Consider the following 16,406-nt stretch of genomic DNA (forward strand, 5'->3'; position numbering starts at 1 on the left):
TAGGTATGCACATCTCAGCCAGGACACTTAGAAACAAGGTGGATGGCAAAGGTGTAGCTGAAGCATGCCAAATGGAAAGATCATGTAGAGTGTTGTGGAGAAGTAGGTTAAGTTGCCACTTGGGATGCCGCATCCAAAACTGTCTGGGATTTACTGCTGCCTCTGTCTCTGATCCTGCTGTTTGTGAATATGCATCCCAGGTGGCAGCGGATGATGGGTCCAGTACTGGGTCCCTGACCTCCATTTGGAAGAGCTAGATGAAGTTCCCAGTTCTCGGCTTCAGCTTGGCCCATCTCTTAGTGTTGTAGGTCTTTGGGAGAGTGAACCCCTGAATAGAAGGGATCTCTTTTTAATTTATATGGTTCCTAGGGCCACTAACTGTACCAATAACTGAGCATCAAGGCAGTTATGAAAGTGGACTTCATTGACTCACGTGCTTGTTGCACAACTACTGTCCTGTCCATATCCCGCAACACATCAATTATCTGTAAGGGAAACAAGAAAGCAAGTGAAATGGAGACCCAAGTAGGGAATGTTTCAGAAGCTGACTTCATCAGAAGTTGACCAGGTATGCACTCTCCATCTATTCACCTTGACCAATATACAGGTACTTCAAACAATTGAAAATTGAACTAAGTTTTGGAAACCACGTATAGTTTTTTCAAAAACACAAAGAGAAAATGCATTCTAAGTGGAGAGGTGCTTTCCTGGGGGGACTTGAAGGGTGAATTAATAGAACAGGCCAATGATGTTTATAAGGAGAATAGAACAAATTGAGTAATGACTGTTGAAATGAGAAAAATAGATCAAGATCTAATCATGGGCAGTTTTGATCATAGGTGTTTAACCATGATTTAAGAGACAAAGAAAATTTATCAAAGTTTATGTGAAGATGAAAGAAAGTGAAAGGTAAAGACATGTTAGAGTCTTGTTTTGCAATAGATTTGCTCCTGGAACACTGGTGCTGTGAAAATCACAACTAAATCGAAGGCAAAATGGAAAAGCCAAAGACTAGCAGACCCTTCTATTGGCCAGTCCAATTAGCACCTGCCCCTCCAGGCTGTCCAACCATTCTATCATGTTAACCTGTTTGTGTGAGCCAGGTGGAGATTGGTGCCCTTTTTAGGAAAATAAAATTTATTTATTTTATTCAAAAGGCAGATTTACAGAGAGATGGGAGAGAGAAGAAAGAAAGAGATTGAAAAATTCATTTCCATCTGCTGATTCACTCCCCCCAAAATGGCTGCAAGAGCCAGAACTCAGTCAATCTGAGAACAGGAACCAGGAATTCCCTACAAGTATCCCATTTGGCTGCAGGGGCCCCAAGGACTTGGACATGCAAGCCCCTGCTGGCTTCTTGGGTCATAAATTGGAAGTGGAGCAGCCAGGACATGAACTGGTACTTCTATGGGATGCCAGCATCTTCAGCAGAGGATTATCATGCTATGCCATCAACACCAGTTCCAGGAGATTGGAATTCTTAAACTCAGAACAGGGATCTTCTTTGCATCAATCATTGTCACTACTGATGTTGAAATATATCTTAAAACACTCAGTGTGGAAACAATGTGTGCTTCTAGTTCAAGAACACATCTGTCAAAGATCTTTGTTGCAGCAGTATTGCTGGTGACAGCAAAAGTGATCCCCCAGTAAATGTAACTGTCTTTAGGTGATTATCTGGAACTCTCTAGGCCAAGTCAGTGCTACTTATATCCTTGCCCTAGACTGTTTAAAAGCTCTCATGGCTTGCAAAGTTATTGAGCTGAAAGAAAAGTAAACTGCTGAATGACCCCAAATTCTTGAGACCTGGTGCTGCTTCAGTGGTTGCCATGACTCCTGGCAAGCTTGTGTATGTTGACATGTTCTCTGTTTTCCTCTGGTCCATGTTACTGTAATGAGTGGAGACTGTCGGTTGCCTGGGTATCATCAAAGCTCCATAACAGCAGGCTGCTGGAGTTGCCACAGTCCACAAATCTTCCCAGAAACCCCAGAATGTTGTCCTCTGCATCTAGCACCCCAGACGGAATCAGTAGTATAAGAAAGAGCTCAGAGCCATTTCTCCTATCTGACCATTTACGTTTAGTTAGAACGTGCTGGCTAATGATGACAGTGCATCACAAAAGCTAGAAGAGGAAGGGAGAATGTTTGGGGGACCATTGTTTGGATTTGTACGGCTTTATTAAGGAACCAGTTTTTAAACATAGTTCTTCATGAAAACTTTTTGATGAAAACTCTGTTACAAAATGTTGAGGACCATTAAAACAAAGGTGGGGGCCAAATGAAGTAGCCTAGTGACTAAAGTCCTCGCATTGCACACTCTGGGATCCCATATGGACACCCATTCATGTCTCAGCGACCCCACTTCCTATCCAGTTCCCTGGGGAATTAGTTGAGGACAGCCCAAAGCCTTGGGACCCTGCACCCATGTGGGAGACCCAGAGGAGGCTCAAGGCTCCTGGCTTTGGATTGGCACAGTTCCAGCTGTTGCGGTCACTTGGGGAGTGAATCAATGGATGAAAGATCTCTGTCTCTCCTTCTATCTGTATATCTGCCTTTCAAATAAAAACAAATAAATCTTTTTTTTGTTAGGTATATTGTGTCAGGGAAATGGGCAATGAATTAAAAAGTTGCTGAGACAGAAGGGGTCTGTGCTGAGTTCATTTCAGAAGGGATCTAAAGGAATGGCTGAAGAGGTAAATGTGGTAAAGGGGGATGAGTCTGGTGAGTGAGTGGCTTTGAGGACAGGAGAGAAAAATCCTAAACCCAATACTACCTGAGTGATCCCAGGAGGGCTCCTGCTGGCCACCAGCTGGCGCTCAGGAGGAAGGCTGAGAGGGAAGACCCAATGAGCCTAGCTGTATGTAAATTGAGCAGAATATCCAACTAGGAGTGCTAAGCAGGTGAAGAAACATTAATTATCCATGGACTTGAATGGCAGGGTGGACGGGAATGTCATTTCACATTCTGGGAACATATACATCCATACACAGTGAATCATATACACAGTGATTTAAGCAAAGAGTGGAAAAGAAGAACGGAATAGGCATGATTGGACTTTTTCATTATTAACCTTTTGTGAAGGACTGGCGTGTACACAGCCTGAGTGTGAGTGAACCTACAGATGCGTCCAGTGTGCCCCCTTTGAAGGAGGAGCGGGTGGATTTTTGTGTCACTGCCGGTGAGAGGCTCTGTTCGTTGGTGCCCAGTTACTTGAGATGAGAACCTGCCCCACTGTCTTTGTTCTTGGAAGTGAGCCCAATGGTTCTGACCTTCAATACTGTGAGACACCAAGGAGCCAGAACGGTCAAGGTGGAGACGTGCATCAGAAAGACTTCAGAAGAGGCCCGTGAGTTGCTGAGTACAAGAGCCAAGTAAAGCCAGCCGCTGAGTCGGGTCAGCTCTGGACCTGTCGGGAAGAAACATGCCTTGTCTTTGTGCTGTGGCTGCCTCTCTCAATCACCCTCCTTTCCTGCCTGATTTCAACCTGTCCCTCTGCAACTATTTTGGATTCTGGACCATTCTCTGGAGGTCTTGATTTCAGCTGACTGGTGACTGATCTCTTTCCATAGCTTAGTTAATTGTGGCATTAATTTTCATCTCCTCAGAGTTATTCTCATTTTATTATGCCTCTCTGGAAAATGGACCTCTCATTTTTTGGCTGGAAAGGAAAAGAAGGATTAGGGTAGGTGAGGCTTTCTCACCTGCAAGTTCTCATGAAAGCCATTTTAAGCTGCGAGTGCAAAAGCTTTATTAAACTCCCATTTCTCTTCCTTTGGTGTTATGTGACATGAGACAAATCGCATTGTATACTAAACCTCAATTTCTCAATTTAAAAGACAAAGAAAACCGATGCTTCTCCAGCCACAAAAGAAATTGTTGCAAGGATCGAGTTAAAGAATGTAGGAAGATGCTTTGTAAACTCTGAAGACTTTTATAATAGAAATGAATTTATTTTTATGTTCTCTCTCCACAAGGCTGCTCCTGTAGACAATATATTCAAGCAAGCAAAAGTAGACAGTAAATGGAGCAAGAAAAGGTTGTGTTCTCAAGAAAAGTTAGGAATGAGTCAGCAGAAAGAGTCACAAAGCAAGATAGAAAGGCAGTAAAGTAAGAAGTTGGCTGCCAAGACTGATAGGAAAGCCGGGGACCTGTTTGTTAGTGGTTAGCCAAGTAGAGGACAAGGGGTGTGACAAGCTTAGGAAGAAGACAGGATGGGCTCCTGTGTGTCCTTGGAAATAATTAGGAAGGAGAGTCTCATGGATCGCTTCCTTTGGATTTTTTCCTAGCCACAGTGTGACTGGTTGCATTTGTTCTGAGAAGATGAATCTATGATACATGAACAAAGCTGTTAAAATTGTAACATTCAACTGAAAACTGGAGGAAACAGTAAGAACCAAAAAAACCTACCCAGATACTTCAGCATGTAAAAGATACACATCAGGAATGTTGTTTGGAAACACATTTGGAATCACTGCTGAAATGCTTACTCTCTGTCTCTGAAATGTATGTACTTAGATCCATCATCATGGCTAATCATGATTTAAATGCATAGAGAAGGATTGATCATGAAGAATGGACTAAAATATTTCAAGGATCGGTGTGTAATGAAGGATCAAAGCGAACATTTGAGTTACACAAAGAGGCTCTAAGTTCAAGACAGTTATTTCTTTTCTTAAATTTCAGAGATTTGGTGGGAGATCAGTTATTCCAGAAGAGAAGAATGTGAGATATAAATACTGAATCCTAAAGACTGACCAGCTACTCTTGACTTACAAATCTGGCATTTGTACATCTTATGTAATTTAGCCCTTGCCTAGCTAGAATGTTGCACAAATTTGTAAGCTCCATAAAGTTGACAAGGAAAGACATACAACCTGGGTGTATTAGATCTATTTCTCTCATTAGTATAAAATTCTGAAGGCAGAACAGTCTGTAGAAACCCATTCCTTTAGCTGACAGTTCCAGTGCTCTTTGTGAGCCAGGGGCTGGTGAGGACCTCCAAGTAGATGGCATCTCAATGGCGGGAGCTCGTGGAGGGGGCCATCGCAGGGTGAGACAGGAGAGCAGGGAGTGGGGAGTACTCGAGCCTGATCTGTGTGTGGTTCTCTCAAAGGAACCAGCTGAGGACTTTAACTACTACTGCTGGAACCCCTGCCAACGATGTCATGATGCCCTAGGCAGCTTCTACCAGGTGTCCCTTCGCGAAGATCCCACTACCTCCTAATACTGAATAGAAACGCACTTCAGGATGTTCAGGAAAAATGTAAACTAGAAGAAAGTTTTGTTTTGAAAAGCAAAATATAACCTGTTTATATTAACCCTGAATGCAAAGTGCTTAAACTCATCAATCAAATATCATAGATTAGTAGACTCAGTTAAAAACCCAAAACCCATGTATCTGTTGCCTACAGCAGGCACATCTCACTAACAAAGATCAGCAGAAACTATATCTCATGGATTTTGATGTTTTTGTTTTTATTTTTGTTTCTTCAAAACAGGTTTGTTTTCTCATTAAATTCTTCACTGACTCATATATCATTCAGTAGCATCATTTTCTTCAAGAAGGTACTTGATTTTCTTCAGCGGCACATTAGTCATTCAGTAGCATGTTATTTAACTTCTTGGTGTTGTAAATTTCTTTTTTTATCCCATTATTGATTTTGTTTTGTGGCTCTTTGTTTAAGGGGATTCACAGTAACTGTGTAATGGAGACTGTCATATCCAATGGCACGTTGTTTAACTTCATGGCATTGTAAATTTCTGTTTTTCTTCTTGCTGTTGATTTTGTTTTGTTTTGTGGCTTTCACTTGAGAGGATGCGTGGTGACTGTAATGGAGAGTGTGACGTCCATACGCAGTCCAGTGTGCGTCTCTACTTCGGGACTGAGGATGGACTCCCAGTGAAACTGTTACATCTGTCTTGACAATGGGATGCTGGACTCCCTGCCATTATCCATGCCCGAAATGATGGACTTATGACTGTTTTTGAGGAACTATATTGTTATAATGATATGGGAGAACTTGGGGGGGGGGGGGGTAAGGTTGGGGAGGGGAAAGGGGAAATCCCAAGTCCTATGAAACCGTATCATAAAATGATAATAATAAGAAACAAATCGGCACAAAAAATAAACTTGAATAAAATCAAAACAAATAAGCAAACAAACAAAATCAGAAGGCAACACAACTTTCTAAACCTCACTTTTTTTTCATAATATATTTTTACCAGGATGTTGTGGGGAGTAGGAAAAGTAAATAATCGATTGTACTTTAAATGAGAAGCTCTCAAATCAGTGATTTATAATTTCTTTTTTTGTTTCTTACTGGATCAAAATTTGAACAAAGCTTGAAAATATTATTATGAGCTTCTTCCCCCCAAAACTCATCATTTGTATTAAAATTTTAAGTATTTCCCAAACTACCTTAAAGCCCATTAAAGATTGATCTTTAGCTAAGCTACCTAAAAAGGAATACCTGGAATAGAAATTTGAAAATGAAATATTTCTAAGCAATATTGGACTTAATATAGGATTCGCAGCTAAACCATGTAACCCGGATGTACTATCTTAAGTAACACACTTTCTGTTTGCAAAACCAAACACCTCTTATTTTGATGTTTCTCAGTGTAGTATGCCAATACTCTATACAAAACAACACTCTGACAGTATTGCTATCATACAATTAAGCAGAGACAGGAAATCTGAGAAATAGTCTAAAATTGTTAATTCAGCTCTTGGCCCTTAGCTTAATGTAGAAAAATAAATCCTAAAAGTTGAACTGCTCCTAAAAATTCCCAATCTAAAAAGAAAATTCCCAAATCTATAGCGATTCTCAAAAGTTAATATGCATATGTAATACCTTCATATTCCAGGAAATTTCTCAAGATCACTTAGATTAAGCACCAGGCTTCCCATACATGAACTTTGGGAGACACGTTCAAATCAAACCCAAACACAGTACATTGGGAAAGGGGGAAATGTTCATTTTATTGCGTTATTTCCTAATATTTGGTTTGTATCATATGAACTAATTTTGCTATGGGGAATTTGCATTTTAATCCTGCTCATTGGTCCTGTTGAGTATCTTTCCTTTTAAATAACTGTCTTCTTTAAAATGATATAAAGTAGAAGCGTGTGCAGAATTGAGTGTAGAATAAAGGTTTTTGACCAGGGGAATGCTGTCCAAGAGAAGAGGAGAGATTCTCTAGGACAAAGACCGATTTGTTAGGAAATCAGTCTTCATGCAGCTGCAGCAGCGGGGCTTTTAAGACGCTGGATCTTCAGCCACAGGAATGGGGGCAGATGAGGCAGATCTCCAGTTCAGGGCCAATGAAAGACATGGATGAAACTGAAGTGAACGTTAAGTTGAGGTTGACACCACAACGGACTGAGATCTGCAGAACGTTGGAAAGGAAAGAGTGTGCATTTTTCAAATCTGGAAGGGCATACATCATTTCTATCACAGTCAGGAGATTGCTAATTTTGATATACTAAGATTTGAGCTTGTTGATCCAAGATTCAAGCAGCTATGACCAGCACCAAGAAAGAATTATGCACCTGGCCAGAGCAGACAGAGGTGAATGTAACAAAGGATAGAACATTCCTGCCTGGGAACTTGAAGAAGAATCGTTGAGACTATCAACAGGAAGAAGTGTTAGCAGGCATGTGTTCCAGTCTTAAAGGGCACTTATTCTCCTTAATGTGCCAACAAACGACTCCTCTACTTTTACAAGCAGGCAATGTTAACCTATTCAGTGTCAAGTAAGTTTAACCACAAAATGGCCTATGTAATGGTCTGAAAGTGAGGTCCTTGCAGTATGTTATAGGTACGTGTTATTCTTTCCCTGAAAGCAAAAGCAAATAGGCTGACTCCCACTAACAACACTTTCAAGTTCTCACGATGAGGCTGGCCTTGTGGCTTAGTGAGTTAAGGTGGCTGGCCTTGTGGCTTAGTGCTTGCAAGGCCAGTATCAGTCTTGGCATCTGTTTCTTTCTTCTTTAAGATTTCTTTATTTTTATTGGAAAGGCGGATATACAGAGAGGAGGAGAGACAGAGAGGAAGATCTTCCATCCAATGGTTCACTCCCCAAGCAGCTGCAATGGCTGGAGTTGAGCCAATCCAAAGCCAAGAGCCAGGAGCCAGGAGCCAGGAGCTCTTCTGGGTCTCCCACGTGGGTGCAGGGTCCTAAGTCCTTGGCCGTTCTTGACTGCTTTCCCAGGCCACAAGCAGGGAGCTGGATGGGAAGCAGGGCCACCAGAATTAGAATCAGTGCCCATATGGGATTCCGTCAAGTGCAAGGCAAGGACGTTAGCCACTACGCTATCGTGCCGGGCTCTTGGCCTCTGTTTCTGATCCAGCTTCCTGCTACTGCACTGAGAAAAGCAATAGATGATGGCCCGAGGACTTGGACCCTTGATATGCATGTGGGAAACCAGGCTACAGCTCCTGGTTTCTGGATTGAATGCTGCACACATTTGAGAATTAAACCAGAGAATGATTCATTTCACCCTCTCTCTGTGTAGATCCCTCTGTTTCACTCCAGCTGTCCCCTTCTCTCTGTATTGCTCTGCCTCTTAAATAATCATTTTTTTAACAAAAAAGTATCTGTCAACCTCCCCGTGATCTTCTCTCTTCTCTGCGACCACACACACGTGCTCCAGCTGACTCCCATCTTTAGAACATTTTGTTTTATCAGTCCTACTCCTAGGAAAAAAGTGACAAATTCACCTTTGCATATTTTTCTAAAATTAAGGAAAAGCATCCCTGAACGACCTAGAACAAGTTTTTGTCCTAGAAAGACCTTGTGAACTGCTTAGCTCTGGTTGCCACCCACATTATTAGGGATGAACTCATTTATTCTAATTACCGAAAGGGGGATCTGGATGGGATAATCAGAAGTGCCTGTTTCCGCCTCCCCTGTCCTGAGAACCCCCTAATAATTAGCCATCCCCCAAGAGTAGGTCTCCAAGGCTTCTTGGAAGCACACCAGCTGCCGTGGGATGGATGATCATGACAGCGGATAGCAATGATTATGACAACCAAGAAGGGAGGATTGTTTTCAAACGATGTGTCATGACAACGATAGAACAGCACGCTATATAGATGTGGCAATGCATGAACTGTTTCTGGGAAGTGAAGGGTGTGTTTTTTTCTCATTCCATTTTTCCTGATGTCAGCTGCTAGTGAGGAGATACCTGGAATTCTGATTTTATTATTTGACCATCTCTGACTTTTTAAAACATCAGCAGGATGCAACAGGAACATTTGTAGGTGTTTCTGTCTGTCGCAGTCCACTGAAGCTTAGCTGGGATTTTGGAAGCTGATGGCTTGCTCTCTCTTCAAGGCCCTTGCGCTTATTTCCAATAGGTGCAGAATTGTGTCATCCAGACACTAATGAAATTTTCCTTTTTATCTGGCAGTAGGACACCTCAAAATTGTGAGAAAATAACCCTCTGAGGAAATATTTGCTTTTCTCACTCTGTGACATTTTCCAGCTATTTATACAGTATTTTCATTTTCTCATTCAGGTTTTTTCCTCCTTATCATCTCTGATATCTCACATGTGTAACTTTTTTTGAATCATCCAATCTCCAAAAGTCATTTCATGTTTCCCTCTGTCCCTATTAACTTTGTCATCTTTCCCCCATGTTAATCTCCCTCTGTATTTTAGGACTCTGTTCACATCATGTTACCTTGCCTTCTTTCTTTCATTACATGTACCAACCTGGGTCTTTGATCCTAGCTTGGGGAAATCTTAGGCTGAGCTCATCTTCACCATCTGATGGTTTTCACGGCCTCTACGAATGGGATCATAGGGCTAAATGAGAAGAGGTAGCAGAGGTCGCTCGGACAGTCATCCTAAAGGATCTGGGAGTGGCTGTTAGGTGTGTTACTTCTGTACAGGCAGTGCTGGGGAGCTCAGCCAGGGAGCCCATCTGTACTAACAGGGTGCTGGGACACGGTGATGAATAGAGTGGACGAGAAGACCAGATATCCGTCTAAAAGAACTGGAGCAACAACTCACTTTGTTTCCTCACTCTTATCTCAAAAGGGCTCAGCTCCAAATCTGACCTTCTCAGTATGAGTTCTGTTTCTTGAGCACAAAAGAACAGAGAAGTAATGGTTTCATGAATTACACAATGGTAACAGCTAAATGATATAATTCTCCTCAAAAATTTACATAAGGGTAAGCTTTATGCCTTTCTCATCATTGAATGTTGTTTAGCAAATGCAGATGTTATATCTATGTTTCTGTAGAAAAGGAAGCCGAGATTCAGGAAAGTAAAGACATGACTCAAATTTGACCCCACCCTATGAGGAGCAGGCTAGGGATCAAGCTTATTGCCTGACACTAAGGCTGCATACTTGTATTTGTAGCAGCTGCAAAGCAATCGGCATGTCCTATGTCAAGGCTGCTCGTAGCCACCATACTCACTTTGGGATGTTGTTAGAAAGAAAACACTTGTGGCAATGAGAACAAGGAAAGGGGATACTAGCAGGTCACCAGGAAAGTCATGTTTAGGCTTTAGGAAGAATACCCCAATGGAGCCACTGCTGTGAGAGTAGGGAGTGCTACCTGGAATTTCAAGGATGTTCCAAAGCTTAAAGGTCCAGTGAAATCTGATAATCAAGTAAATGTGTATCAACAGTATGGAGAGTGATAAGGAATGAGAATAGTTGAAGATCATCCTAGCAGTTTTCTGCTGTGAGCCAAGATAAATAGAAAAACATGAAGAATTATTGTGTAGGTGCTTGAATGTGATGCTGGAAGTGTGTTCCGCAGTATGGGACTAACGAGGTAATAGGCCCTATAAGATGCCGTGCCCAGTCAGTAGGTCCTAATGGTTCCAGGACATGAATGGATTACCGATCCCTATAGTGGATCGGTATTACAGGAGTGAATTAATTCCTGTAACAATGTGTTGTTACAAAACAGGGACACTCTACATGCTTGATTCTTCTGCACAGCACCATTCCCTATCCATGTGTCTGCCTTATTGTGACAGAGCTGGGAGAACTCACCCGAAGGCCCATATCACACTGCCTGAGTCGTCTACAACTGTGAGCCAAATTAACCCTTTATAAAACATCCACTCTCGGCCCGGCGGCATGGTCTAGCTGCTAAAGTCCTCGCCTTGAAAGCCCCGGGATCCTATATGGGCGCCGGTTCTAATCCCGGCAGCTCCACTTCCCATCCAGCTCCCTGCTTGTGGCCTGGGAAAGCAGTTGAGGACGGCCCAATGCTTTGGGACACTGCACCCGTGTGGGAGACCCGGAAGAGGTTCCAGGTTCCCGGCATCGGATTGGCGCGCATCGGCCCGTTGCGGCTCACTTGGGGAGTGAATCATCGGATGGAAGATCTTCCTCTCTGTCTCTCCTCCTCTGTGTATATCTGGCTGTAATAAAATGAATAAATCTTTAAAAAAAAAAAAAAAACATCCACTCTCAGGTATTTTTTATAGAGATGCATGGTGGTCCAAGATGATAGCAAAATAACGTATTGACTTTCCAAAACACTGACTCTGGGACAAAAGAAGGTAAAAACATCCTTAGGGAAAAGACAGAGCACATGTTAAAAAGGCAAGCTAGGAATCAGAAGATAGACGAAGTACAAAGGTGTAAATTCAATAGGAAGCAATCTAAGAATATAGATGTGAATGGGACCTGCCTCACCCAGGGTTTTACTGGAATAATGCAGTTTGGGAACGTTGGGAGTATACTATAGTGGGCTGTGGTATATGCAGAATGAACCAGGGGAGTGCCCTTAATGGTTTGAAGGATGTGGTAGATGAGCTCTGTTGGTAGGATTGGTTGTTTATTGTTTTGGTGTGGGAGATCTGCATTGTATCCATAAACTTGGGCTAAGAACCATGGGAAGTGAATAGTTAATAAGTCAATAATAGTCAAAGATATAATAAAAATGAGGCAAAGTGATTTGTGCTGTAAGAGTTGTTACAGTTCCAGAGGCACGAGGATTGAGACTTCAGGAGTTGGTCTTAAAAAAGGACTTTGGCAATCTCCTTGTGTAGGAGATGAAGGTTGGAGGAGAGGTCTGAGTCAAGGCACTTGCGTGGGTGACAGAGCTCCGGACTTGAAGTCAGTGGAGGACTCTTTGGGGATTGACTGAATTGAAGTAGAGGAAATAAAGGGAAAAGATCAGAGTCAAGAAAAACAAGATTTTCAACCCGGTGTACTGAGTGAAGGAACCGCTAGCCGCAATATGCGCTCTCAGAGGAGGATGAGGATTTGAGGGTTGTGGAAGAGTTTACTTTGGGCCATAATGAGTTTAGGATGCTGATTAGGTATGGGAGGAAGTCTAGCAGGTATTGCTCTGTGTATCCATCTCTCTGTCACTCTGCCTTTCTTTAAAAAAAAAAGGAAGCAGGGGTGGGCTGGTGGTGGAGCACTGCCACAGCATAGCAAGCTAAGCCTCCACCTTTGGGCACGGGTTCAAGTCCCAGCTGTTCCACTTCCATTCTAACAGTCTCCTGGAACGCTGCTTTCCTGTTCCTGCATTTGGCAGATCCAGTTTGTCAGCCTCTGTCTCTACTTCCAGATGTGCTTATTTCGTGTTTGAGTCTTTCTAATTGGTGATCCCATATTCCATATTTTATTACATTTCCCATTTACAGGTATTGTAAGTGATAACACTCTTCTTGCCATCCCCCTGTGGGGTTATTTTAAATTGTTCTTTCATTTCTCATTAGTTTCACTCACAAATATTTATAGTTTAATTTTCACTGTCAATTCTATATTTAAAGAAACATGCCAAGATCTAAGTCTGGCCATTTGGGGAATGGCATGACCAGGAAATGAATTTAAATCATTGTTTCTATGCAGATTAAGAAATAGGTGTTCCATCAAGAAAAAATGGGCGTGTTTTCTGGCTCGGAAATTTGTTGTGTTTCTGAGTAGCCCGAGTTTCTCAGACAATTTGCATTTCAATTTGCTTTTGTTATTTCACAGTTAAACTTCAAAGAGACAAATTCTCTCTGTGTGTTTTTTCTTTCTTCTTTCCTTGTTTTTTGAAAGTATCTTCCAAAGCAGTGTCTGAAAAATAGACCTTGAATTACATTACGCTTGATTTGGCTTAAACTAAAGATCCTGCTTTCCTACCTAATGGGTCCTACCTGAACGAACGGATGATATCAGTATCCGTCTCATAGAGGTCAAAGGCATTCACACATACTGTAAAGCTAGCAGTGGTACAGAGGCAGGGTCTCTGCTCCATCAACATTAGCCACCATCAGTGTTAGACTCTGATTGTCTCCAGTGCTATGGACTCATCTCTGCTGTAATTTCCACAACCTCCTGCAAGCATTACCTCTTCTGTCCTGATCCCATTTTGATAAGTTATGTCTTTGTTATTCTTAACAATTGCTGGAAGTTTATAAAGAGGGAACCAAGTAGCTCAAGAAGTTTCTGTGCATCCTACTTAATAGTGACCCGTATTTTTTTTCCTGGAATTCAATTGAGTGTTACCTCTTGCCATGGCTGCTGGCAAGAGGTTTGTTCTGTGGCTACCTATTGGCACCATAATAAGGATGAACTTCCACGCCTCAAATGGACTGTTCCTCAGGGCTGCTTGATTGTTCTCACAATGTGATAACTGGCTTTCCTCACGGCAGGTAAGATCAAAAGAAGCCACAGCCCCTTTTATACCCTGGTGTCACAAGTCTAGCACCATCTTTTCTACCACATTCCGTTTGTTGGAGTCACGAAGTCCAGCCAACACACAGAATTGGGCTTCCTGCTTTTCTCCCTCCCCTTACCCCTGTTCTACTGCCCCCACCTCCTAATTCTATTATGTTTCTCTTCTCTCCTTCCTTTTCTCTGTCCTCTGTCTTCCTGCACTCTTGCTAAACCTCCATTTCTCAACAAACAGTCGTAATCCTTTTCCTGCCTAGGACTACTGTGAAAATAAAGTAAGATAAAAAGCTGGTTTAAGGAACAGAGTTTAGTGATACTGTGTAACGGTGCCATATATGTTAACTGGGATGATAGGATATATTCATTTAGCTTTTTACTCTTAAACCTGAGGAAGCAGCTCTTCTCACACACAAATGTTCAATGTGCGCTCTCTGAGCAGCAGCCCACTCAGGATATAGCAGCAAAGTGCCATCTGGAGAGGCACCCTGAATCCCTTCAGAAAGAACAAAGAGGATTAGACTCAGGCATTCCTTCTTGGGTTGCCATAGCAGTGTTGAAATGCTCTCTGGCACATTTTTGCTCCCTTGTTGGCAATATTTTTCATCCTGCGCCTCTGCCTGCTGTAGGCCATTCTGAGCCCCCTCTGTCTTCTTCAGGAGTTTCATGCTGTCTGGAAGCACCAGATTACTGGGATTGAAGCAGGGCTGTTCACTTGGTTTCTTGGTCTTTTTTCTCCAAATCACAATGAGTTCACTGGTCCAGAGTGGGGAGACCATGAGTGCTGTTAATAAATTCTTTTTTTTTTAAAGATTTATTTATTTCAGTACAAAGTCAGATATACAGAGAGGAGGAGAGACAGAGAGGAAGATCTTCCGTCCGATGATTCACTCCCCAAGTGAGCTGCTACGGACCGGTGTGCGCCAATCCGAAGCCAGGAACCAGGAACCTCTCCAGGTCTCCCACGCGGATGCAGTGTCCCAATGCATTGGGCCATCCTCGACTGCTTTCCCAGTCCACAAGCCGGGCGCTGGATGGGAAATGGAGCTGCCGGGATTAGAACCGGCGCCCATATAGGATCCCGGGGCATTCAAGGTGAGGACTTTAGCAGCTAGGCCACACAGCTGGGCCCGTTAGTAAATTCTTGTGCCCATTTCTGTCATTAGTAATGCAAATACATCCCCCTGTTCAACAAGTTCTTCCTTCACTGTGCATTGACACACCGTCTCTCACCTGTTTGCTGTAGAAAGATGAGATAGTCCCTGAACATTCACCTGAAGAGGCTACTCAGTGTCAGAAGTCACAGGAAGAAGCAAGGGAAGTGACCTTGGATTTTTCAGTTGTACTCCACAGAATAACCCATCAAGTTCTGGATATCACAGAGTGTCTCCATTCATAGAGATGGAAGAAACTGATCATTGCTAAACTGTCATAGTCTCCCTTGAGTTCTGTATTCTGTGTATTCAGTGCACTTATACCAGCTCAAAATATTAAGAGACCTCTGAGGTTTAGAAGTTACAGGAATTTGAAAAGACCATTTTGTGTTTTAGCTTCTGGGTATTTTTCCTTTTCTTTGGGTTACATCTGTTTTGAAACCCAGGCTATTTCGAACTCCCCTCTTGGTGTTATTGTTATTTTTGTTTAGCTCTCCAAAGCTAAATAAAAGCACATCAAGGGGCCAGTGTGATGGCATATAGGCTAATCCTTTGCTTGCAGTGCCAGCATCCTATACAGACTCTAGCTTGTATCCTGGCTGCTCCATTTCCCATCCAGCTCCCTGTTTGTGACCTGGGAAAGCAGGGAAGGATGACGCAAACCCTTGGGACTCTGTACCCACATGGGAGACCTGGAGGAAGTGCCTGGCGCCTGCCTTTGGATATGCTTGGCTCCATCCATTGTAGCCATTTGGGGAGTGAGCCAGCAGATGGAAGATCTTCCTTTTTCTGTCTCTCCTCTCTGTCTCTTTGAAAATCTGTCTTTCAAACAAACATAAATTTTGTAAAAATGTGCAGCAAGTCACATAGAGGGCCAAAAGTTTGCCCAATTAAGCCTGTGTTGGATTCGGTGTTGAAACTCAAGAGTCACAGTTGAGTTTCTGCTGGGCTGCTTGCCATAATTAACAGGGAACTCCGGCAGCACATGGGTCTTACTGTATGTGACAGTCTCCAATCGCCAAGGCGTGCTCGTTAGTTTGTGCTATATTTAGTTAAGCAAGCTCAAAAACTGTGGCCTCAATTTAATCACCAGCCACGTAGCCATGGAGATGACATCAAGCCTCTGCTTACCCTATAAGCCACCACCAATTATGAAAATAAAACAAACAGGACGTGACAATTAACTAAGTTAGTTAAAAAAAAAAAGGAACTATTCTTCCAGCTCTTCAAGACTGGGTATTTTTGGTTTACTGAAATTTGAATTTTCAGTGATTTGTCTCAACGCTTGCATTTTCTTATTCTGTTTCAGATATATCAACACTCCTACACAGGATACTACGTCCTCAGCAAACTTCCTCATGGGTAAGCCTGTCCTTTCATTTTCTTCCGCTGATAACTCTGCAGGACCAAGAGAACAGTAGCAGTGATGAGTTGCTCAGCACATGAAACAGGGGGATTCTGATTTCACAGTGAGGAGAACATATTCTGATATTGTTGAAACTCCCATGGCCCATCCCTACCTAGATAATGCTACATGGTCAGGGAGTCAAGTGAGTTTATCACTTATTGGGAAGGCCTGGTCCTAGAACAGCTGGACCTGCTTTCTGCC

General features: G+C 42.6%; 1 protein-coding gene across 2 annotated transcripts in view; it reads left to right on the plus strand.

The window, feature by feature from the left end:
• Positions 1-16,406, plus strand: part of DPP6 (dipeptidyl peptidase like 6) — a 797,513-nt gene that overhangs the window by 536,433 nt on the left and 244,674 nt on the right. For both annotated transcript variants that reach the window (XM_058660636.1, XM_058660637.1), the window contains one exon: positions 16,107-16,159. In XM_058660636.1, the coding sequence (XP_058516619.1) occupies positions 16,107-16,159 (53 nt within the window). The remainder of the gene's footprint in view (positions 1-16,106; positions 16,160-16,406) is intronic.

Source organism: Ochotona princeps, chromosome 2, assembly GCF_030435755.1.
Source record: "Ochotona princeps isolate mOchPri1 chromosome 2, mOchPri1.hap1, whole genome shotgun sequence".
Classification (NCBI taxonomy): Eukaryota; Metazoa; Chordata; class Mammalia; order Lagomorpha; family Ochotonidae; genus Ochotona; species Ochotona princeps.